Here is a 25,296-nt window from a genome sequence, read left to right as displayed (position 1 = left end):
TTTGATGAGGCTCAACCTCCACACATCCAGTCTCCACTGGGGCAACAGAGGGAAGGAGAAGGCTGGAGGGGACAGTCGGTGCCCAGAGGATCGCCCCTTCCCTCCCGGGGCATCTTAGGTCTGGCGGACACTGAAATGTCGGGGCGCACTGACTGCCGGATCCCGCGAAGGCAGCGCACGCAGCCCTGGGGGTCTTCCCCTGCCCGCCCGCCCCGCGTGTCGCTAGGGGGCTCAGGCGCTGGGAAGTCCCCCCACGCTCTCGCAGCCTCCCACGGGCCCCGGGAGCGTCGTCTGGGGAGCATTTCCATAAACGAACAAACCCAGCCAGGGCCCCCGCGTGTTCAGCAATTCCACGCGGCCGGTACAGGGCTGACCCGAGGGCGGGGAGCGAGGGGGCCCGTGGGCGGGAGTTGGGGGACTGCAGGGGGAGACCTGGGAGGGGAGGCCGCGCCCGCACCCAGTGCCCCTCGCCTAGGGCCGGTGTGGACCCCCTGGGGACACCCGTGCAGCCCCTGCCTCGCCCGCCCCTCTCCAGGCTCGGGTTCGCACCCCCGTCTCGGCGCCCTAGCCCCTGGCCGCGGCCGCTTCCCGGGCCTCACCCCGCGCCTACCCCTGCAGCCCGCCCCGGCCGCACCCCCCAGCGTCCCCGCCCCCGGCCGCGCCCCCTCACCGGGGCCTGCTCGGCGGTCCCGGAGGCGGCGGGCGCGCCATGGGCAGCGGCAGCAGCCGGAGCGGCCGGACCCTGAGGCGGCGGCGCAGCCCCGAGAGCCTCCCCGCGGGGCCGGGAGCGGCTGCCCTGGAGGGCGGGACCAGGCGGCGGATGCCGGTGGCGGCGGCCGAGGCCCCGGGGGCAGCGGCGGTGGAGGCGCCCGGCCGCGACCCCAGCCCCGTGGCGACCCCCGACGGCAGGGACGAGACGCTGCGCCTTCTGGACCAGCTGCTGGCCGAGTCGGCGGCCTGGGGCCCCCCGGAGCCTGCCCCGCGCCGCCCAGCCCGGCCCCGACCCACCGCGATCGCGGGGAGCGCGGTGAGTGTGGGAGCCGCGGGGCCTCGGGGGACGGCAGGGACCCCACTCGCCGGCCGCGCGTCCCCGCCCCAGCCCTGGGCGCCGGTCGCGCTGCGCCCCCTTCCAACCTCCGACCTGCGTGTCCCCCGCCGCCCTGGCCTCCCCGTCTCTGGGCCCCCGGGTTTCCTCCCTCTCTGCCCCGTCTCCGGGTCTGTGTCCAGGCCTGGGGGCGATCACGCTGGGAGCGGCCGGGGAAGGACACACCTAGGCGCAGCGCGCCGGGCTCCCGGCTCCCCTCGGGCCTGCGCCCCCGCCTGGCCTTCCCGGGCTGCCTCGGAAAGGGGTGCCGGGGGTGGTGGCACGGCCGCCAGACGGTGGCTCAGAAGCGCCCTGCCGCGCCCACCGGTCTGGATCCTCGCCTTGCTGGGCAGGCAATTCTCGTGTTACTGCTATTTTTAAGATGCTGCAGAATCTCTTTTGCGCTTCCTATTCTCTCTCCCTGAATACTCGTAATAACAGTCCTGCTGTTCTAAAAAAAAAAACAATAAAACGAGCACTCTGGTTTGGCAACCATCTTCGCTCCAGCAGAGCTGAATGAACAAGATCTTTAACATCCGCTCCCGGGCTGGAGGAGGATGCCAAGGGCCGCGTCCCACTCCCTGGGGTCCCGGAGGCTTTGCTTAGCAGCCGCTGGGGGCCGAGGGAGATGCCTTCCTGGGCGGCCAACCCACTGTGGAATCCTGAAAAGGCCCCAGGGAGAGTGGGGGAGAGGGACAGCCCCAGGCAACAGTGCACAGAGCTCTCTCCCTCTGGCCCTGGTTCCATGCTACCCTCCCTTAGGTCTTTAAAAAAGAAAAGCTAGCTGCAGTGAGTAGGGCTGAATTATATAACAAGATTCCTTTAATACCACATCAGCCTGCTGTTATATAACACTGACTGGACAAGTAGCTGAGAAATTTGGGGGGAATTCACACATAGCAAGGAGGCAGTTACTTTTAGTGTTCATTTTCAAGTGCTTTGGAAACTCAGAGGTGAAAATGAGAGGCAAATAAAGAGTGGATGTTGTACGCTCTGATTTGCTGATATTCATCATGGTGACTGCTCGTTCTTTAAGTCACTTTCCAGATATCCTTTGAGCACCGATCCCGCTATGGGCGCTAGGGATGAGGCCACACGGCGTAGCCCTTGCCCTAAAGTCTGCAGCTCAATGGGGGAAAGTAGAAAGCAGGGCGATGAGAGATAAGTATCCAGAGGCCACCGGAGAAAGAGGCTAATCTCAAGGGAGGCAGGGAGGCATTCCCGAAGGGATGAATTTGGAAGTTGTCCTGAAACTGGAAGGATCTGTGGATGTGATCCAGGCAGCAAGTTCTGTGCAGAGAGAACCTCATGCCTAATATCACTGGTGGCTGGGGCAGCTGGTGCCCTGGGCATGGGTCAGAGAGGTCTTAAGAGAATATGCCAGGCTGCAGTGCGCCATGCCAAGGCTATTCCACGTTAGCGAGTTTGGATTACTATGAAAGCTCTGGGTATCTGAAAGGTAAGGATTGTGACAGTTTGTGTTTTAGGAAGGTCACACCGACAACTGTGGGGAGGATGAACTGAACAGAGTCAGACTAGGGATAACATGACCACCTGTGTGTGTGGGTGGGGGAGTCTGCAATGGTCCAGGTGGCCGAGTCCTGAACCGAGGCAGTGGCAGTGAGAAGCTTGCAGAGGAGACGGTCTTAGGAAGTATTGAGGAGGTCAGCCAGCTGCAGTTGCCCTTCTGGGTGTGAACTGTGTGTATTTTTTTTTTTTTTTTTTTTTTTTTTTTTGAGAAGGAGTTTCACTCTGTTGCCCAGGCTAGAGTCCAGTGGTGTGATCCCAGCTCTCTGCAACCTGTGCCTCCCAGGTTCAAGCGATTCTTGTGCCTCAGCCTCCTGAGTGTCTGGGATTACAGGTGCCCACCACCACGCCCAATTTTTGTATTTTTAGTAGAGACGGGGTTTTGCCATGTTGGCCAGGTTGGTTTTGAACTCCTGACCTCAGGTGACCCGCCCACCTTGGTCTCCGAAAGTGCTGGGACTGCAGGCGTGAGCCATCTCACCCAGCCAACTGTGTGTATTTTCTGCACCATAAATGTTTCTTGATTGAATGAATCCTAGAATCACAGATTATTCGAGGTGCAAGGTAGCCCTTGGGTCCAATTCATTATTTTCAGATAATACCTACATACTACAGATGTGCGCCACTACACCCAGCTAATTTTTGTATTTTTAGCAGAAACGGGGTTTCACCATGTTGCCCAGGCTGGTCTTGAACTCCTGACCTCAGGTGATTCACCCCCCGCCCTTGGCCTCCCAAAGTGCTGGGATTACAGGTGTGAGCCACTGCACCCGGCCAATAACTACTTTTAGTTTCTTTAGGAAGAAAGGAGGAAAGGAAACCTTTTATAGCTTCATAACTATCTAGCATTTTGGAGGAGAGATATATTCTTCATAAGAAAACATCAAACTTGAGTGAAAGTTATTCTTTTAAGCACTCACATTTAAAAAGTTTAACCACTGTTGACTGGGAATGTCTTAGAGACTGTCTGTTTATCCCCAAATCTTCATTCTGAATATTATGTTTTGTTTTGTTTTTGTTTTTTGAGACAGAGCCTCGCTGGAGTAAAGAAATGGGGAGTGAGGTGGCAGGCACAGAAGCTGGGGTTGTGCTGGGGGAGGGGAGCTTCTGTAGTCATCCAAGTGAGATGTGGGGTCGTTTGGACTGGGTTGGCGGGCGGTGGTGAGGGGCGGTTGGCTTATGGACTTACTAGTGGGGTGACTGGGATGTGTGAGGAAGAAAGGAATCGAAGGTGACCCCAAAGTTCTTGGCCGGAGCAGCTGGAGGGATGTAGCTGCCATGAACAGACACAGAAAATGTGGAAGGGGCAGGTTTGGGGTGTCATTAACCAGGAAGTTGGTTTTCAGTATGTTAAATTTGAGATGCCTGTCAGACAACCAAACAGAGATTTCAAGTGAGTAGATCTTTGTAAGAGTTTAGCAGTCAGGGGAGAGGTCAGGTTTGGAGTTCATTTAGGAGCCATTTGAACATGGGAGGATTTAAACCCATGAGATTAGATGGGATCACCAGTGACGATGCTGCCAGCATGTGCTTAGGAAGCATGGATGGGCACCGGGCTCTGTCCTGGGAGCTTCATGTATGTGAACTAACGTAGGGCGAGGCCAGGGGTTGAGCACGCTGTTCGCAGGTTGAGGAGATAAGGGCATCCTAAAGAACAGCCAGTGAAGGGGAGAAAACCAAGAGAATGCAGCATCCAGAAGCCAAGGGAGGAAGGTGCTTAGGACAGAGGGCGGGCTCAGCTACTGGAAGTTCTGCTTGGTGGGATACATGCGGAAAGCCTGAGAGCTGGTGGTCGAACTGAGCCACTCGGCGGTCTCGAGGTCCTTGGTGAGAGATGGCTCAGGAAGGTGGGAGGCGCCTTGGGCTGGAATTCATGGAGAATAGGACACAAGGAGTGAGGCGCAGTCAGCTCTTGTAGGAAGGCTCTTTTTACAGCGCAGTGGTAGTGGATGGCAGTAGGGATGGCGCTGCTGGACATGGAATTCACCAGAAAATCTTAGTCCCAGAATGGGCTGGATAAGAGGAGGTTTTGAGCATTAGATGCCCTCCTGAAATTTGAAGGAACCCTTGGAGAAGAAATTTTGGTTTGATCAAGTAGACATAGATTCAGTATTTTAATTTTAATTTAATTTTTTTTATTTTTGAGATGGAGTCTTGCTCTGTCGCCCAGGCTGGAGTGCAGTGGCATAATCTTGGCTCACTGCAACCTCTGCCTCCCGAGTTCAAGCAATTCTCCTGTCTCAGCATCCCGAGTAGCTGGGACTACAGGAGCACGCCACCACGCCTGGCTAATTTTCTTGTATTAGCCAGGACAAAGTTTCACTATATTGGTCAGGCTGTTCTTGAACTCCTGACCTCAGGTGGTCTGCCTGCCTTGGCCTTCCAAAGTGCTGGGATTCAGTATTTTTACTAGCAGGTAGTAATTCAGACTGTTTTCCTCCCTCTGCCTATAAACCTGGGTCACTCAAGATCAAGGGAAGTATGTTATCTGAGACTTTTTCTGTTTTGCAAGAAACAAATAGTGTCCTCTCCTTAGGCTGAAGGACTCTATCATCCACCATTTTTGGGAAGGTTCCATTTGCTGTAGCCATGGAGCACCAGACAATTCTTTCTTGCCTGTTACCCCAGCCAGGACTTTCCAGTAATCCTGGCATGCAGCTGCTATGGATCTCACAGGGTAAAGAGAGCAGTCGCAGTGAGTGCCTCGTGGGACAGCAGTTCCACAGAAGGACGCCAAGTTGATGGTCAACTTAATGGACTTGCAGTGAGAAAAGTCACTGTCCTGAAGATGGTGACTATCTGCTTGCGTTCAAGTCTGTAGCAAAGAATACAAATTTAAATGGCAATAAGTAATATTTCCATCGATCCAGGGGACAAGAAGAAAGGATGGTGCAGACCCCCAAAAAGCTCATAACCATGTTGGGAAGGGGTGCGCGTAAGTGAGTGTTTACAAGTTTCCGTGAAAGCATGTGGCAGAGGCATGTTCCGGTGCGTCTGCACACGCAGAGGCGTGGGAATCCCACCCGAGGTGGAAGTCTTCCAGTGGATCTGGTGTCTGAGTTGGTTCTGAAGGATCACTAACGTGTTCCAGCAGTTGACAAAGGGTGGAGCTTTCCATAAAGAGGAAACAATGTGTAGAAAACCCCAGAGGTCCAGAAGCGATTTTTTTTTTTTTTTGAGATGGAGTCTCACTCTGTCTTGCCCAGGCTGGAGTACAGTGGCGCAGTCTCAGCTCACTGCAGCCTCCGCCTCCTGGGTTCAAGCAATTCTCCTGTCTCAGCCTCCTGAGTAGCTGGGATTACAGGCATGTGCCACCACACCCAGGTAATTTTTGTATTTTTAGTAGAGACGGTGTTTTGCCATGTTGGCCAGGCTGGTCTCGAACTCCTGACCTCAAGTGATCCACCTGCCTCAGCCTCCCAAAGTGCTGGGATTACAGGCATGAGTGACCGCACCCAGCCCAGAAGCACTTTTGAACAGCCTAGAGTTTATGTGCCATGTAGCTAGGCGATGTTGGAGAGCAGAAACCAAGGAGACAGGTTTGGGTCTCATTTTCACAGGATTCCAGGCTAAGAGGTTGAACTGTCCTGTAGGCAGTGGGGAGCTAGGCGAAGTTTTCTGTGTTTCATTATTTTTAAATGTTTATTTAAAAAATTAGACAAGGTAATACACAGGCACACGAGGGGACATTGAAAAGATGCACTGCAAAGAAAGTTTCCCTTCCTCCTTGTTCCCCAGCTCTTTCCCCAGCTCCCCACTCCAGAGACAAGCAGCTTCTCAGTTTCTTGTATGTCTTCCCAGCCTGTGTAATAAAAGGATACACAGTCGCGGGGGAGGTTGTACTGGGGGAGACTGCATGGGGGGAGACTGCATGGGGGGTAGACTGCATGGGGCAGGAGCCCAGGTAAGGGAGGAATTCAGGTAAGAGGTGGAGGAGGAGGTGAGGTGAGCCACTGAGTGTGACAAGCAAGGGAAAGCGAGTTTCTAGAAAGACTCCAAGATTCCCTGCTTGTGTGGTTGAGAAGATCAGAACGCCATTAATGAGATGGGCCTAGTTTTGTACAAGTTGAGTTTTGAGTCCTAGGTGGATAATTTCCGTAGGCTGTCCAAAATTCCTGTCAACCGCAAAAAGTGGTTGGAGCTGGAGCTGTCATTTTGTGGACATCAGCATTTGGATAGTGGCTGATGCCATACCAGAGTACAGTTGCTGAGGGAGAGCGTGTGGATGGGTGGGGAAGGATGCCAAGCCCGGAACATGGAGAACATCAAAAACTGAAGGAAGAAATGTCCTTTCTGGAGTTCTATAAAAAGAATAGGATTTGAAAATGTTAGAAGCCCAGTGCCTTGACAGCGGGGAGGAGCGGGCAGCTTCAGAGGCTCTCTCCCTTCACGGTCCCTGGCTGCTGGCTGCTATAGATGATTAGAAGCCTGGCTGCATCACGGTCAGGGGTACAGCCTCACGTTTCCTGCCCTGCTGAGACGCCATGGTGGCTGCTGCTGAGTACTGGGCACAGCAGGGTGTAGAAATGCCGTGGACAGGACGATGCTGGCTCATGCACTCTTTGAGAGATGCTGACCAAGAGCTCTTAGCCTTGGAGCTTTGAGTCCCATAGGACTAGGGCAGACCCTAACTAGACTCCAGGGAGGAGGGTCAGAGCAGGGGTTTGTACACAACAGAGGCCCTTCTGCCCCTAAATGCTGTGAGCCCATTACCCCGCAGGGAAAGCAGCCCCCTGCCCAAGGCCACCCATTCCGATTCCCACCAAGCTCTGTTTCTTGATGGTAAATGACCAGACCGCTGTCATTTCTTGATATTGCTGAAATCTCAGATGACTTGAGCTTAAGGGACCTCACGGATGGTTCAGTCCCACCTTCTTATTTACATCGGAGGACTTTGGGGCCCAGCAAGGAGTAGGAGGATGCCTGTTTGCAGATCAGACCAACCGCAATCCACACCCTGCTAGCACGGACAAGTCTCTCAGACCCTGAGTCCAGTGACAGCCTCTTTGGGTCTCCCTTGCCTTTTTCCCTGTGGCTTTGGAAACGCCTCCTTCAAGGCAAGGCCTTCCCAGTGGAGACGGGCCCTGGACTGGCAGCCCACAGCGAGGGGGGTTTCCCAGAGCCCCTTGTCATGTCCTTGTCATGTTAGACATGCAAGACAGGTCTCATCACAGAGCCCACCTGCACCGCTCCCACACATCTGCACTGGTACCCCAAGCAGAGCCCACCTGTACCACCCTCCCACGCAGAGCCCATCTGCACCACTCCCACACACAGCTAGCCTGTACCGCCCCCCGCCCCACGCAGAGCCCACCTGCACTGCTCCCACACACCTGCACTGCTCCCACATAGATGCACTGCTCCCCTGCGCAGACCCCACCTGCACCATCCCCCCAACGCAGAGCCCACCCACACCACTCTCCCACTCAGAGCCTGCCTGCACCGCTCCCCTACGCAGACCCCACCTGTACTGCTCAGCTTCTGTTGCCTGCAAAGCCCTGCGGTGGAGCTTCCGGAGGGTACTGGGACCTTGGCCTCTGTGTGGGGAGTACAGTGCCCTCTGTTGGTGAGCAACAGAATGCGACTAGCAAAATTGTGAAAGCTGGGTCAGGTCCAGGAGAGCCGTTGTAGGAGCTTCTCTACTGTACATGTTCAAGTTTCCTTAAGAAAACATAGAAAAGCCCAACAAACCAAACCTGGGCTTCAAAGAAGGATAATTGTTAAAGAAGAAGGGGGAAGTGTATCCATATGATGGAATGAAAGGAATGGAATTGTTCTGTCAATTACACATACAACTGGTATGTGTGCATACATATATATAAAGCTGCTAAAAATAAGAGTTAATGGAAGAACTCTTTCAGGAGAAGAAATCCACTGCATATTTTATTTTTGGTAAATATGCAGTGGATTTTCTAAAAAGTAACCTTTGGGCCGGGCACGGTGGCTCACATCTGTAATCCCAGCACTTTGGGAGGCCGAGGCAGGCGGATCACCTGAGGTCAAGAGCTCGAGACCAGCCTGGCTGACATGGTGAAGCCCCATCTCTACTAAAACTACAAAAATTAGCAAGGTGTGGTGGCGCAGATGCCTGTAATCCCAGCTACTCGGGAGGTTGAGGCAAGAGAATCGCTTGAACCCAGGACGTAGAAGTTGCAGTGAGCCAAGATCGTGTCATTGCACTCCAGCCTGGGCGACAAGAGCGAAACTCCATCTCAAAAAAAAAAAAAAGTAACCTTTGAAACTTTAATTTTCACAAAAACTTTGGTTTTAAGAGTCAAAGACTCTAAGAGATTATCTTATTTGGTTCCTTCTCATATGTTTTCTGCTTCTTGTTTAGCTGTGGTTGGTCTTTCCAAAGCCCCCCTAGAATCTCGAGGGATGACACCCCTCGCACGTACACAAACATACACATACAAACACATGCACACGCACACTCGACCTGAGCTCAGCCCAGTTCCCAGGGCCCCAGTCCAGATGCCGCCGGCTCCCCATGTCCAGGTGTCTCGGTGACCTGCAGGTGGAGGCAACCCCATGGAGGAGCCCGTGTCTGCAGGAGGCTGGAGCCACCACCTGTTGCTGCTGTGTCTTCGCTTTCATACCAGCTCCCCTTCGCTGCTTCAGCAAGCTTGTGTGTTCTGGGAGTCAGATGCTTTTTCCATCTGAGAAAGTCAGGTTAAAGGCTTAGACAAATTGGCCAGATAAACGGCCACACAATAAAATCTCAGGCATAGAGAAAAACACAGGTGAGAACAACAGGAACAGCAAGCCTGAGCCATCAGGGAAATGGCTTCCTCCTGCACCCACGCTGGGGGCCGTTCATGCATTGGATGGCATTCCATCCGTAAGGCTGGCCTGAGGCTGCACTGTCTTCTCGTTACTTGGGAGCAGTGCAAAGTCAGGTCCCTACGCCAGGCATCCCAAGCCCCATGCTGCAAGGGTCCCGCCGCCATTTCAGAAGGGCAGCAGCAGGCAGCTCAGTGTCCACCCTGACAGGCCCTGGGCTTGGCTGGGTGTCCTGCCTTAGCTTTAAGAGGTTCTCAGAGCCGGGCGCAGTGGCTCACGCCTGTAATCCCAGCACTTTGGGAGGCTAAGGCGGGTGGATGGCCTGAGGTCAGGAGTTCGAGACTAGCCTGACCAACGTGGTGAAACCCCGTCTCTACTAAAAATACAAAAAAATAGCTGGGCGTGGTGGCAGGCACCTGTAATCCCAGCTACTCAGGAGACTGAGGCAGGAGAATCGCTTGACCCCAGGAGGCAGAGGTTACAGTGAGCCAAGATCATGCCACTACACTCCAGCCTGGGTGACAGAGCGAGACTCCATCTCAAAACAAAACAAACAAACAAAAAAAGATTCTCTAAGGTGGGTGGATGGCCTGAGGTCAGGAGTTCAAGACCAGCCTGGCCAACATGACGAAACCCCACCTCTACTAAAAATAGGAAAATTAACCAGGCTTGGTGGCACATACCTGTAATCCCAGCTACTCTGGAGGCTGAGGCAGGAGAATCGCTTGAAACCTGGAGGCAGAGGTTGCAGTGAGCTGAGATCACGCCACTGCACTCCAACCTGGATGACAGAGCAAGACTCCATCTCAAAACAAGTAAAAAATAAAAGAGGTTCTCCATCTCACCCCATTTACAAAACAGCTTGGGGAGTGCACGATAGAGGTCAGGGCAAAGCCACACCCGTCAGAGGGTACTGGGCCGGGCTGGGAGAGGAGGGCACCCTGGGGAGCTCCTTGGCGTTGAACCGAGTACACCAAGGCCTGGAAGGTGAGGAGAGGGGAGCGTGAAGACGCTGCTGTTGCGATCCCTTCTCACCCTTGCACTCCCCCGCCTCACCTGCTGAGCATTCACAGTGACCCTAGATATAGAAGTTCGTGACTTCAGGGTGTGTGTTTGGCCTTGATTTTGAATTCTTTTTTTTTTTTTTTTTGAGGCGGAGTCTTGTTCTGTTGCCCAGGCTGCAGTGCAGTGGTGTGATCTCGGCTCACTGTAAGCTCTGCTGCCTCCCGGGTTCATGCCATTCTCCTGCCTCAGCCTCCCGAGTAGCTGGGACTACAGGTGCCTGCCACCACGCCCGGCTAGTTTTTTTTTTTTTTTTTTTTTTTTTGTATTTTTAGTAGAGACGGGGTTTCACCATGTTCGCCAGGATGGTCTCGATCTCCTGACCTTGTGATCCGCCCACCTCGGCCTCCGAAAGTGCTGGGATTACAGGCGTGAGCCACCGCGCCCAGCTGATTTTGAATTCTAACGGGGAACATGAGCTGTTGGATCACCCAGCCTCTGTCTGGCTTTAGTGACAGGCATCTCACCGCCTCCTGGGGCAGCCTCTCCCTCGCAGGCAGTTCCGACTTAGTCCTCTGTGTTGAACACAACCCACCTCCCTGTAGTGCAGACACACTGAGCCCCTGGGACAGGCAGAAATGTGGCCCATTTACACATGAGCTTTTCAGATATTTGGGGCAGCTACTCTGATCACTCAATTTATGTCCTAGAAACTTTGGACATTGACAGGTTGCTTTCTGGCCTTATTACACATTATCCGAAAGTTTCCACTGCCTTGCATTCCTAGGTTAATTCCATTAGGCTCATGAAACCTGTATCTTCTATGATTTAAAACAAAAAAATTTTTTAGTAGTTTTTTTGGCCAGGCGCAGTGGCTCATGCCTGTAATCCCAGCACTTTGGGAGGCTGAGGTGGGTGGATCACAAGGTCAAGAGATTGAGACCATCCTGGCCAACACTGTGAAACCCCGCCTCTACTAAACATACAAAAATTGGCTGGGCGTGGTGGCAGGCACCTGTAGTCCCAGCTACTTGGGTGGCTGAGGCAGGAGAATCGCTTGAAGTCGGGAGGCTGAGGTTGTAGTCAGTCAAGATCGCGCCACTGCACTCCAGCTTGGTGACAGAGCAAGACTCCGTCTCAAACAAAACAACAACAACAAAATAAAAATAATTTTGTTTTCCTCCAGAAAGGGTGATAAGAGATCAACTCTAAGTCTTTGTATATCTGAAAATATCTTCATTTTCTTTTCTTTTTTTTTTTCTTTTTCGAGATGGAGTCTCACTCTGTTACCCAGGCTGGAGTGCAGTGGTGCAATCTCGCGTCACTGCAAGCTCTGCCTGCTGGGTTCATGTCATTCTCCTGCCTCAGCCTCCCCAGTAGCTGGGATAAGAGGTGCCCACCACTACGCCCTATTAATTTTTGTGTTTTTAGTAGAGACAGGGTTTTACCGTGTTGGCCAGGCTGGTCTGGAACTCCTGACCTCAGGTGATCGACCTGCCTCGGCCTCCCAAAGTGCTGGGATTACAGGTGTCAGCCACTGCGTCTCACTGTTTCATCTTGATTATTGTTTCATGCGCCCTCCGCCTCTAAATGTTTGTGAGTCCTTTTACAACCATTTATATTTATATTTATAAACCAAAAACTGGTTGACTAGCACATACAGCTGGAGTGGGTTTCTTTGTAGTCGTGTACACCTATTTACCCAAAAGTTTTTTCCTTTGAACAGAAAGATCTTGCAAGCTCTAAGAAGTTGTAAGCTCAACCCAGGCACCTCTTATGTTTGCAACCTAAATTCTCATCACCTGGATGGTCCAAAATACTTCAAAGTACAGATTTAACTTAAAGTGGTTTCAGACTAGGGATGCCTGCTATGTGCCTGGCAAAAGCAAATGCATCCCCTCTCTGGAGGAAGGCCTCTTAGGCCTCAAAGAATACCCATAGGGAATTTTTCAAGGATGACAAGCTGCACATGACAAAACATAACCAACTCCCCAAAGAACCAAGTGAAGACTTACAAGAAACAATAAACAAAAATGTACAAATGAAGATCTCCGTTACTAAGATCACCAGACACAAATTATAATCAACTGCATTTATTATGTTTAAAGTAAACACCTACAAAGGACAAGGACTATAGAAAGTGACCTAGAAGATCTGAAAAAGAACCAAATAGGACATCTGGAAATGGAAAATATAATAAGCAAAATGAAAGATCTCAATGGTATGGGTTTAACAGCTTAGACAGAGATGAAGAGAGGATCGGTGAGATGGAGAGAGGGAGATAGAAATGACCCAGAACACAACGTAGAGAGACAGGATCTGATAAAAGATAGCCGGAGAAGAAACTACAGCAAATAATCATATTCAGTCATGATGTGACGGAAACTTTTTCTTTCAATAAAGGATTAAGATGGAGGTGACTGTCACCATCACTTCCTTTCACTGTGCTACTGGGGTTGGAGGTCCCAGCCAGTGCAGAGAGGTACGGAAAAGATGCAGAAGGACCAGAAAGGGAAAAATCAAATGGTCATTATTTTCAGATCATGTGAATGGGAAGAAAATTCAAAGGAATCCATAAATTACTAGAACTAATAAGAGAGTTCAGTCAGACTGCTAAGCACAAGATAAATTCATATATCTCTGGCCAGGCCCAGTGGCTCATGCCTGTAATCCCAGCACTTTGGGAGGCTGAGATGGGAGGATCGTTTGAGTTCAGGAGTTTAAGACCAGCCAGGGCAACACAGTAAGACCCCATCTCTACAAAAAATGAAAAATTAGCTGTTCATGGTGGCACGAGCCTGTAGTCCCAGCTACACGAGAGGCTGAAATGGGAGGCATTGCTCGAGCCTGGGAGGTGGAGGCTGCAGTGAACTATGATCAGGCCACTGCACTCAAGACAACTCCTGTTGTCTTGCAGGGCAACAGAGCAAGACCCTGTCTCAAAAAAAAAAAAAAAAAAAAAAAAAAAAATTTTTAAAATGTATATATCTCAGTCATTTCTGAAGCATCAAGCAGGTAGAAGATTTTATTTTAAAAAGATAACATTACTGGCTGGGCACGGTAGCTCATGCCTGTAATCCCAGCACTTTGGGAGGCCAAGGTGGGCGGATCACCTGAGAGGTTAGGAGTTCGAGACCAGCCTGGCCAACATGGGAAAACCCGATCTCTACTAAAAATACAAAAATTAGCTGGACTTGGTGTCAGGCACCTGTAATCCCAGCTACTTGGGAGGCTGAGGCGGGAGAATCGCTTGAATCCAGGAGGCAGAGGTTGCAGTGAGCCGAGATCGCGCCATTGCACTCCAGCCTGGGCAACAAGAGCAAAACTCTGTCTCAAAAATAAATAAAATAAAAAGGGATATCCATGGTATCTCTATAGGGAAAATGATAACTTCTTAGAAGACACTAAAGGAGTGCTAAATGGATACATATTCCCTATTTATACATTTGAAGACTCATTATTGTAAAGCTGTAAGTCCCCCTGAAATGATCTGTAGGTTAATACAACCCTAGAAAAATCCCCAAGGTTTTTTTCCCCCAAATATGACAAACTGATTATAATACATGTACAGATGATCCCTGATTTTGATGATTCAACATAGGGTTTTTCCACTTTACAACGTTTTCTTTGGGCCATAACCTCATGGTAAACCGAGGAGCACCTGTACGTGGAAGTGCCGACAGCCAAGAATCACCGAGACTCTCTTGGAGAAAGAAAGAAGCTGGGAAGACATGCTTTAGCAGACAGCAAGATTGCCTGATGCCAGGAATGAGACAGGGTGGTTCTGGCACTGCACAGGTTGGCACGTGGACTGCTGGACCATAGAATCCACGGCAGCCACATGCTGTGTAGACACATCCTTGCCTTATGAAGAGAAAGTGCTGCGGGGGCAGGGAGACAGTTCTAGGTGATGTTTAGAGTGGGGTCGGGGTTGCGTGGTTCCTGGAGGTGACACACGGGGTGTCCTCGTGCTAGGTGGTAGTGGGTCACATGACCCCTGGAGGTGACAGGGTGTGTCCTTGCTAGGTGGCAGTAGGTCACATGACCCCTGGAGGTGGGTAGCCGTCTGGGAGGCAGCGAGTCTGGCCCTGGCTCTGCCACTTGCTCTGTGTGTGAGCTTTCCAAGACACTCTCTTCTTGCAGCCTCCGTTTTCTTGCCTGTGCAATGAGTAAATGGAATTGGACAGCTCGAGAGCCTTTCCAGCTCTGAGGCTTATGGATCCTGGGTTGAAAGCGGTGGCCATTGTCTGTCCACACAAAGCCAAAGCCTTAGGCAAGCTGCACTGTTGACAATCTTTGAATGTCTCTTCGTTCCATCTTTCTCAAGGTGTCTGCAGAGCAGAGCACAGAGGGCCACCCGGGGAGCGGCAGTGTCTCTGAGTAAGTACTGGGATGACACATCTCTCCCAGAAGCCACAGGTTCTTTTCGTTGACTCCAGCCAGCCTCAGAGCCCTCCTGTCCCCCACACTTTCCTCCAAGTCCTCACGAGGTTTCCAGAGGCAGCTTCCTCTAAATGCAAAGCCCTAGACCTCAAGGGAAGGTCCTGCCAAGGAGACTGCAGAAGGCTCACAATCTCACCGCAGCTTTGCTCTTCCTCCTAAAAAAGGCCATGACCTGGATCAGACCAGGGCACGCCCAACCCATTTCCTATTTGCACCTTAACTCATTCGAAAATATTCAGGTGCCATGCTGTGCGCTGTGGCCAGATCTAGGAACAAGACACAGCCTTTAAGAAACTTGCAGCCCAGGGCCAGCAGTGGGACCACCTGCAGCTCCCTGGCATGTTACCAGGGAACCATGCTGAACACCCTTGAAGGTAGCAGGCGAGGAGCCTGGTCTCATTTCCTCCTTTAAAATCCCCCAGCCCCAGTGCCCAGGCCTTGTCTGTCTGCTCCAGGGATGACCTTTCCACCCCAGGCCAGTCACCCCCTTGGCTTGCTCACCTCCAACTAATGTGGTAACAGGTCACTGGGAGTGGGTGATTGTCAAGTAAGATTGTGGGAGTGAAAAAGGTTGGAAATGTTAACCATTGTCCTTAATTACAAATGATTTTGGGACAGGAACCCTGCTGGACTCCCTTATTTACCAGACACTGGGAGGTCCCACCCGTGAGCCCCACAGCGGTGCTGAGGGGTGCTGAGGGCTGCAGTGCAGGGGCTGGGACTGAGGCCCTACCCAGGAGGCGCATGGTCTGGGGAAATGCAGGGCAGCAAGCTCCAGGGGAAGTCAGAACCTGTGTTTTAACACAGCTTGAAGGGGCCAGGCCCAGTGGCTCACGCCTATAATCCCAGCACTTTGGGAGGCCTAGGCGGGTGGATCACTTGAGGTCAGGAATTCAAGAGCAGCCTGGCCAACATGGTGAAACCCTGTCTCTAGTAAAATTACAAAAAAAAAAAAAAAAAAAAGCCAGGCATGGTGATGTGCACCTGTAATCCCAGCTACTCCGGGGGCTAAGGCAGGAGAATTGCTTGAACCCAGGAGGTGGAGGTTACAGTGAGACAAGACCATGCCACTTCACTCCAGCCTAAGTGACAGAGCGAGAATCTGTCTCAGAAAAAAATAGATAAATAAATAAAAATAAAAATATAAAAATAAGATGGCTTGAAGGACGTACAGGAGTTGGCTGAGGAGAGGGGAAGGAAGGAGCCTCCTGGGACACTGTGTGGGCAGGCGGGGGAGGCAGGAGGGAATGGGGGAGGGAGGATTAAGGTGTTGGGAGGGTTTTGAATGCCGAGTGGAAAAGGCTGGCCATTGCTTCCCAGTAGAAGGCTGTGGCCGGCTCCGGGCAATGTTAGAAGCCACTGCAGAGGGGGAGGTAGTAAGGATGCCCACGCAGCTCTGCCCCTGCCCTGTCAGCAGGGACTTTAGAGTTTCCATCAGCCCAAGGAATTCAGGATTAAATCCTACCATGAACTAATTAGCTATTATTTCTTCTGACTTTTACACATGCACATTCCAGGACTCCCCTCAAATTTCCGTTACTACCACTCACCAGTGGTACTTCACTCATTCAGTATACTTTATTTACTTATTTTTATTTTTTTAAATTGTTTTGGGATAGAGTTTTGCTCTTATCATACAGGCTGGAGTGCAATGGTACGATCTCGGCTCACTGCAGTCTCCGCCATCTGGGTTCAAGCGATTCTCCTGCCTCAGCCTCCCAAGTAGCTGGGATTACAGGCACAAGCCACCCTGCCCAGCTAATTTTTGTATTTTTTGTAGAGACGGGGTTTCGCCAAGTTGGCCAGGCTGGTCTCGAACTCCTGGCCTCAAGTGATCCGCCCGCCTTGGCCTCCCAAAGTGCTAGGATTATGGGCGTGAGCCACCGCACCCAGCCTTTTCATTCAGTATACTTTATTTATTTATTTATTTTTTGAGACTGAGTCTCGTTCTGTCGCTCAGGCTGGAGTGCAGTGACCGGATCTCAGCTCACTGCAAGCTCCGCCTCCTGGGTTTACACCATTCTCCTGCCTCAGCCTCCTGAATAGCTGGGACTACAGGTGCCCACCACCTCGCCCGGCTAGCTTTTTTGTATTTTTTAGTAGAGACAGGGTTTCACTGGGTTAGCCAGGATGGTCTTGATCTCCTGACCTTGTGATCCGCCCATCTCAGCCTCCCAAAGTGCTGGGATTACAGGCTTGAGCCACCGCGCCCGGCCCATTCAGTATACTTTAATGGGAGTCTCCCTGGGTGCTGCCCTGGGTGTGGGAGTGCCCAGGGCTCTCTCAGCCCCTCCAGCACCGTGCTCCCATCAGGAAGGAAACCCCAGGTCCTAGCAGGTCTGCCCCAGGGTCAGGGCTGGCAGCATCTGCCCTGTACCCACTGTGTTTCTCGCTGCCCACAGCACAGCACCTGGCTCCTGTGGCAGCCACAGACCCTGTAGGCCAGTCTCAGCGCCCCCGGCGTGCAGCTCTCCGGCACCAGTGCCTCGCCCTGTGGCTGTGACAGTGTCCTGCCCTTCAGTCTCCTCCCTCCAGTGTCACCCTCGCCCTCCCAGGCAGGGTCCTTCCAACAGTGTTTCAGGGTGGAGGTGCTAATGTCTGCCGCTGACTCTGGGATGCATCAGAAAATCAGATGAAGAAGTAAATAAGTATGTGATAAAGTAAATATAGCAAAGTTGAACTTAATTGTTGAATCTACAAATTTTAACTTTTCAGTATGTTTAACATTTTTCATAATAAAATACCGAAGAAGAAACCCTTCAAAGCACAGTTTAAACATCTCCCTCATACTCTGTCCCCTTCCTGCTCAAACTAGTGTTCCTTCTCCCGCATGGTGCAACTTCCCAGCCCTCCCACAAGTGGCCTCTCCTGTAGTAGGTCCACGTGATATGGGCCTGCCCTGTCCCCTCTCTTCAGGCCTCATCACAGAAGGAATCAGATTTGCCTCTGGTCTCACATGTGCGCCAGGCACATGGTAGCATTTCCTAGACCCTTGTTGACAGGATTGTTTAATGTCAGCCTGGGGCCTGTGGGCCTTGACCCCACTGCTGACCATCCTGACAGTGCCAGGTCCTCCCCCGGCAGGGCCCTGCGGAAGCAGCAGAGGGGAGCAGCTGTGCCTGAGGAAGTCGCTGCTTCCCTGAGCTTTTGGCTGGGCCATCCTGACCTGAAGTCTGTAAGGACGAGGTAGTGGAAGCCCAGGGGCCCATGGAGGGGAACACAGGGGTTCTAGAAACTTCTGTCTGCTGCAGCTGCTGAAATTCACCTATTGTTCATTCTGCAAATGCTTGTTGAGTGCCCAGTGTAAGCCAGGCCTTGGGCCAGACACATTGGTGTCTGAGGTGAGAGAAGTTACTCCTCCCTATTTTCCTAGTGAGTAAACTGAGATCTAAGGCAGGCTGTCCCCACGTTGTGGAGGCAGCAGATTCTAGAAAATTCTAGACCCAGCCAGGTGCGGTGGCTCACACCTGTAATACCAGCACTTTGGGAGGCCGAGGTAGGCGGATCACCTGAGGTCAGGAGTTTGAGAGCAGCCTGACCAACATGGTCAGCCTGGGTAACATAGGGAGACCTTGTCTCCACAAAAAATACAAAAATTAGCCAGGTGTGGTGGCACATGCCTGGGGTCCCAGCTGCTCAGGAGACTGAGGTGGGAGGATGGCTTGAGCCTGAGAAGTGGAGGCTATTGTGAGCTGTGATCCCACCACTGCATTTCAGCCTGGGTGACAAAGCAAGATCCTGTCTAAAAACAAACAAACAAACAAAAGCATGACTTTAGAAATCCCTGCTGATGGAAAACCTGACAGTGAATGAGAATTTAAACAAAGATTCATTTCTTGACTCCCTCAAGAGTGGGGAGGGAGACTTCCCAAGAATCGCTTTAGGATCAATTTTTCCCTTGTATCTGTGTGACCCCACCCAGGTAGGGGGAAGAAAGAGCTTACGGCCCCACCTGGCTTTCCAAGCCCTACCAGTTGCCCCACGGTGTTGGAGTGTTGCCAGGCAGACAGGGCAGGGGTGGCTGTGGAGCCCAGTGGAGCCTGACTTCTCACAGGCCCTGGACTGCCTGCCGTCCTGCCCACCCCAGCCCCGGGGCTGCCCGTCAGCTTCCCACGTGCCAGTCCCTGCTCTTTCTCCCCAAGATCCCAACTATAGGGCATGTCAGGTGCTGAGTGAGACAGGATGAGTGAGGAGAATGGCTGTGTGACCCTGGGCGGCCACCTCCCTCAGGGCTTAGCTTCACATCCACAGGCAAGTGGGGGGCTGCCTGGTGAGCCCAGAGGGGCTTCTATTCCTGTGGGGGTCCCTAGGCCCAGAAGTGCTGCTTGGGGTTCCTGCTGACGAGGAGACCCTGTTGCCCTTGAGGGTGTCTGGGCGTCCCTTGCCCATTCCTCTTTTTCCCAACAATCCTCAGGGGAGTTGAGCCCAGGAGGATGGTGGGGAACGGGAAGGGCAGTGGCCGGGCCGCTCCTCTGTACTGGGTGCTTTGCTGGGCCCTTACTCTGTTTTTTTTTTTTTTTGGTTTGTTTGTTTTTTCTTTTTTGAGATAGGGTCTTGGTCTGTTGCCCAGGCTGGAGTGCAGTGGTGCAATTTCAGCTCATTGCAAACTCCACTTCCCAGGCTCAAGTGATTCTCCAGCCTCAGGCTCCTGAGTAGCTGAGACTACAGGCACGTGCCACCATGTCCGACTAATTTTCATACTCTTTGTAGAGACAGGGTTTCACCATGTTGGCTAGGCTGGTCTCGAACTCCTGAGCTCAAACCAATCCACCTGCCTCCGCCTCCCAAAGTGCTGGGGATTATAGGCATGAGCTACTGCGCCAGGCCAGGCATGAGCTACTGTGAAGCTAACAGCATCGCAGTGACTTCTGTTGAGTGTTTCCTTAGTGCCCAGCTCTGTGGTAGACACACCGCGGGCAGCGCCTGGTCCAACCTTCAGGCCGGCCTTGTGGAGTAGCTGCTGGGTTTTATCCACAGGGGCATGAGGCCTGGTACACACCTTGCCCACAGCCACACAGCAACTGCGTGGCTGAGCCAGGTGAGATCTGCCTGCTTCCAGAGAATCTGCATTTCCACTGTGTCTCAGGGCTGCAAGGAACACATATTGCCTTCAGTGCCTTAGAGGACAGGCAGTCTGCCAGGAGCCCTGCAGGCATCAACAGTGACCACACAGCTGTTTCTGCACACCGGCCGCGGGCGGTGATAATAAGTACAGTCCCTGGAGCCAGCTGGGCAATAGGGGCATGACACCTCCGGGGCATGGGAGGAGTGTGTCCCCTGGATGCCTGGAGGCCCACTGCTAGATTCCGATCCTTCCTGGGGAATGAAGTCAAGTGGCTGTGCCAGGGGCCCAGCTCTTGCCCTGAGTTCCGAGAGAGCCAGACGGGGACCCGGAGGCAGTGCTCTGAGCATCAGTGGGAGTGCAACCACAGAGGGACCTTTGAGTCCATCTGGCCCAGCCCCCCAAGCTCGCAGGTGGGGAACCAGATCGGGAAATGGGGGATGACTCACCCCAATGTCTGGCAAGTGGCAGAGCAATTGGCAGTGTTCCCCTTGCCCAGAGTCCCTGGCTGGCCACCGGGAGGGCAGCGTCCCACACCTGGCCGTGGGCAGCTGGCCTGCCTCTCCCGGACCCTGTCAACTGCAAACCTGCACACCCCCTTCCGAGGCAGCATCTCCAGGAAGCAGCACCCAGCCTGACCGAGGCTTCACGCCCTGCCCTGGGCTCCAGGACTCCCTCCTGCAAAGGTCCGCACATTTCAACACAACCGTGGCAGTCCGGGGACAGTTAGCACCACCCAGGTGTCCACACAAAGTCCACAAGGTCTGGGAGAGCAGGACGAGCCAGCAGGGTCCAGGCTGGTGGAGCCACTTTCTGGAGCCCAGGCAGCAGGAGCAGGAGCTCTAGTCTCGGTCCCTCTCAGCTAGGCTGCCAGGTGGGTTGAGGGAGTGGTGGGATCCTGAACGTGTGGATCCATAAAACGAGCAGCTCCTGTGAGACCCCAGAGGGTACAGGCACAGACCAATGTCCGCAAGCAACCAACATGACAGTAATTCCCTTTTATTTTTTATTTATTCTTTTGAGACAGAGTCTTACTTTGTCTCCCAGGCTGGAGTGCAGTGGCTCATTCTCGGCTCACTGCAACCTCCACTTCCTGGGTTCAAGCCATTCTGCCTCAGCCTCTCGAGTAGCTGGGATTATAGGCACCCGCCACCCCACCTGACTAATTTTTGTATTTTTAGTAGAGACGAGATTTCACCATGTTGGCCAGGCTGGTCTCGAACTCCTGACCTCAAGTGATCTGCCTACCTCAGCCTCCCAAAGTGCTAGGATTACAGGCATGAGCCACTGTGCCTGGCTGTGATTCCCATTAAGGCTGTGGTGCGCTGGATTCCATGTCTTATGTTGCCCATGCATTATCTTATGCCTCAGAACGACTCATGAATAAAGTTGTGTGCATGAGAAAAAACTCGGAGGCTCAGAGACGCACTGGCCTTGCCTGAGGTTGCCGCCTGGGTGAGCCGCAGAGTTGGGATTCAAGCTCGGGTCTTCCCAGCCCAGAGCCTGCCCTCCCTCAAACAGGGCAGGTGCTGGCTTCCACTCAGTGCAAGGGCTCAGTGTTCTGGGAGATGAAGCGATCGCAGCAGAGGCCTGCTAGTGGCTGTGTGCTGGGCGAGAGAGCCACAGGGTGTCCCAGGGCAAAGGCTTTTGGTTTGTGTTTCAGGATGGGCCCACTAGGAGCCATTGTGGTGGCCAGGGGAGATGAGTGTGAAGGCACCGTCCTGCCTCCTGACAGCCCTATCCCACTTCTGGCCCACAGAGCTCCAGGCAGTAGTGGCAAGAAGCCCGGGAGGCCGGCAGCCATCTCCTACGACCACGCGGAAGAGGGGCTGATGGCGAGCATCGAGCGGGAGTACTGCCGCTGAGGACAGTATGCCCCACTGGGCCTCGGAGGCACCTGCTGGCTGGGGCACCCCCTCCTCGCCCAGAGCTCTAGCAGGAGCTGAACCACTTCCAAAACGCAGTCACTCCCGGATATTCAAAGCTGACCTTGCAAATCCACTTTCAGACCGTGCTGACCTGGGCCAGCCACTGGCGGTCATGGTTGCTGGTGGGGGCGACTAGCTGTGCAGACCCACAGGTGCGTGGGCCCGGGCAGCCGGCGCCTCCTCCCCAACGCAGGGAGCCTGCCCGATTCTCCTGGAGCCTGAAATGCGTGCACCTCTTGGTTGCCCGCTCTCCATAGTGGGGAGGGCTCACGAGGCTTGGGTGACACAAGCGAGCCCCTCCTGGCATCCGCGCCACAACACTTCCGGAAGGTTCCGCTGTGGAAGGTACACCCGCGCTGCTCCCTCAGTCTCAGGCCCATCTCTCCAGGGGTGACCGGGTCAATTTAGAGCTTCTCAACTTTAACTCCCTAATGAGCAGCCTGGGGGTGCTGTTGACATGCAGGGGCTGAGGTTCTGTACGTCTAACCAGCTCCCCAGCCCAGGCCCAAGCTCCGAAGCCCCAACTGCACTTTGAGGAGTGAGAATCCCAGCTTTGATCTGCCTTGCAGTGGGAGGTAGAGCGCATCACTGCCTCTCTGGGCCTCAGTTTCCCTCTCTGGAAAATCAGCTCTGGCAGCTCTTGGAGGCCCTCCCCAGCTCTGACAATCTGGAACTGCACAAGCCCAGGCTGCCACTGCTGTTCCCCCACCCCAGGCACAGCACTGCCTTCCCTGCGGGGAGCCAGCGCCCAGGTCCCACGGGGAGAGGGTCTGCCTGACACTGGCTTTCCAGTTCTCCCTCTCACAGGCAGCCTGGCCAGTGCCTACGGGGCTTTTAAATTCTCTTCCCGCCTAGGTGGAAGGTGGGAAACCACAGCAGTAAGGCAGGAAGAGCCTTGGAATATTCCTGGTTGACAGATGGGAAAATTGACCTGCCCAGGACGCCCTGGGAACAGGGGGCGGAGCTCCGGCTAGAGGGGACTCCTGTGTGGGCGGGCAGGTCTGGAGTCTGCCTCCTGTGTGCGGGGTGGTGCGGCCTGCTGGGGGACAGCTCGGGGAGAACTGCGGGGAGAACAGCGGTCTAGGGAGGCAGGAGGCAGGCGGCAGGCTCCTCCCCAGCAGCCTGGAGGACATCAGGACAGAGGGGGAAGGAGGAAACAGCGCGGCTTCTGCTGAAACCAGTACAAGCCTGGTTATCTGGCTTGACCCGCCAACACGGAGGCCCCCCCACCGTTTTCTTTTTCCCGGAGAAGAGCTCCGCTCGCACGTCCTTAGAACATGGCAGAGCAGGAGCATCTCAGGAACCAACGGCCAGCTCCTTGGCGCTGTCCCCAGACCCACAGGACTGCTGCGGCCATTTGCAAACGGGCATTTCCTTGAACTTCTGAGAGTGCCTTTGACCAGCTGTTCGCAGCTGGGAAACTCCAAGTTTCGAAGTCGGAGCTTGGAGCGGCCCCGGCAAGGGCATGGCTCAAACCCTCCGCAGAGCTGGGAGCCATTGCTCATGCAAGCCCAACCGATTCTTTTGATATAAAGATGTAAGTCTTTATATCAAATACATCTTTTAAAATAAGTTAACATTTTATTTCTTACCACCAGATGGATAAGGCTTTGAATTTAATCATGTAAATGTTTGTAATTTTACGTCATTTTGTTAAAATGGGACGTTTTCAATTGGTTTCCAAGAAAAAGATAATACCTCTGCACTTTCTGGTGGAAAACGCATAATACCCTTGATGAGATCAATGTGTTACGGAAAAAAATTCCAAAAGTAGTTACAAGCTATATCAATGTCAAAGTAAATGCACTTCATCAAAGCTAAGAAGTCACAGGAATTGTTCTCAGGTCTTTAAAAAAATTTTTCCTGAATTCAGGAACAGTGTCTTCTGAACAGCAGCTAGCCAGATAAAGTGGTATGTGTGTACTGCAGCTGCAGGTGAACTTAAAAATAATAACAACAGGCCGGGCGCGGTGGCTCAAGCCTGTAATCCCAGCACTTTGGCAGGCCGATGCGGGCGGATCACGAGGTCAGGAGATGGAGACCAACCTGGCTAACCCGGTGAAACTCCGTCTCTACTAAAAAAAATACAAAAAACTAGCCGGGCGAGGTGGTGGGCGCCTGTAGTCCCAGCTACTCGGGAGGCTGAGGCAGGAGAATGGCGTGAACCCGGGAGGCGGAGCTTGCAGTGAGCTGAGATCCGGCCACTGCACTCCAGCCTGGGCGACAGAGCGAGACTCCGTCTCCAAAATAATAATAATAATAATCATAATAATAATAAAGAATAAAGCAGTGGGTACCAGCTGCTGAGCCGGCCCTGTCTCTGTCCTGTGAGATGGAGGGGCTGTCTGGAAGTGGAGACATGGGCGTTGCTGCAGCCTGCCGCCCGGCCAAAGTCTGTCCTGGTGCCTCCTGTGTGTGGGGCACCGCCTCAGGCATCTTCCTGGCTGCCCCATGTTGCATCTGAGCCTCAGTGTCCTGCTCAGAACTGCGTGTGGGATTTGCTCACTGCCAGGATAGGACTGTGGCTGGAATCGAGGCAGAAAGAAAAACACCTCAAAGGCAAAAATAACACGTTATTGTCTGGGAAAGTCTTAAGTGACCACGAACGTGTCTCCTGGTTTCTTTTTTTTTCTTTTCTTGAGACAGTCTTGCTCTGTTGCCCAGGCTGGAGTGCAGTGGCACAATTTCAGCTCACCGCAACCTCAGCCTCCCAGATTCAAGCAATTCTCCTGCTTCAGCCTCCCGAGTAGCTGGGATTACAGGCATGCACCACCACGCCTAGCTAATTTTTTTGTATTTTTAGTAGAGACGGGGGTTTCACCATATTGGTCAAGCTGGTCTCGAACTCCTGACCTTGTGATCTTCTCACCTCTGCCTCCCAAAGTGCTGGGAATACAGGCGTGAGCCACCATGCCCGGCCAGGTGTCTCTGGTTTCTGTAGTATGAGAGTTCCTCGAAGATGGTACAAAGCCCCAGGAACTGAGAAAACACTGTCCACCCCCAGCTCTGAGAAATGCTGGGTGTGTTTTCTCAGGGAAGGAGCAGAGTCCTGCTGTTGCCCTCCTCCTGGCATGTGTGTTCTCAAGTCTCTCCTCGAAGGCCCGTGGGCTCCTAGCCTCACCCAGGCAGGGACCTCCTCCCTTGGCTGCTGTTGGCTCAGGCTCCCTGCGCCTCCCTGAAACAGCCCTTTATAAGACACTTTCCTCTGCTGTTCCAAAGACCTAGGCCCACTTGTCCCCAAGGAATGCTACGCCCACTCACACACGTTGCCTGGACACCTGCTGCTGACATTGGTGGATCCGTGAGAGCGTTCTCTGTTCCCAGGAGTGGGGCACGCTCGTGCACATGTGAACACATAGGAGAGTGTAAGGCTGTCGAAGAAGTGTCACCAAGCGCCCCAGGGAAGAGAGAATCCTTGGCCCTTTTTTTTTTTTTTCTCTTTTCCTTCCCGGCAATAAAGAGGCAGG

General features: G+C 53.1%; 1 protein-coding gene and 1 pseudogene across 2 annotated transcripts; one reads left to right on the top strand and one right to left on the bottom strand.

The window, feature by feature from the left end:
• Positions 1-516: 516 nt before the first annotated feature.
• On the top strand, positions 517-23,786 carry CYS1 (cystin 1). The gene is made up of 3 exons (XM_030920554.1): positions 517-1,027; positions 14,724-14,776; positions 21,661-23,786. The coding sequence occupies exons 1-3, from the start codon at positions 710-712 to the stop codon at positions 21,764-21,766; spliced, it is 477 nt and encodes a 158-aa protein (XP_030776414.1). The 5' UTR covers positions 517-709; the 3' UTR covers positions 21,767-23,786.
• LOC115894192 lies at positions 23,073-24,458 on the bottom strand (annotated as a pseudogene). Its single transcript, XR_004054206.1, has 2 exons — positions 24,106-24,458; positions 23,073-23,790 (listed from the first exon to the last, which is right to left on the bottom strand). The product of XR_004054206.1 is annotated as an uncharacterized LOC115894192 (transcript).
• Positions 24,459-25,296: the final 838 nt, after the last annotated feature.

The sequence above is a fragment of the Rhinopithecus roxellana genome, chromosome 17, assembly GCF_007565055.1.
Source record: "Rhinopithecus roxellana isolate Shanxi Qingling chromosome 17, ASM756505v1, whole genome shotgun sequence".
Taxonomy (NCBI): Eukaryota; Metazoa; Chordata; class Mammalia; order Primates; family Cercopithecidae; genus Rhinopithecus; species Rhinopithecus roxellana.
Note: the sequence above shows the minus strand (reverse complement) of the source record. Positions and strands in the feature narration are given on the sequence as shown.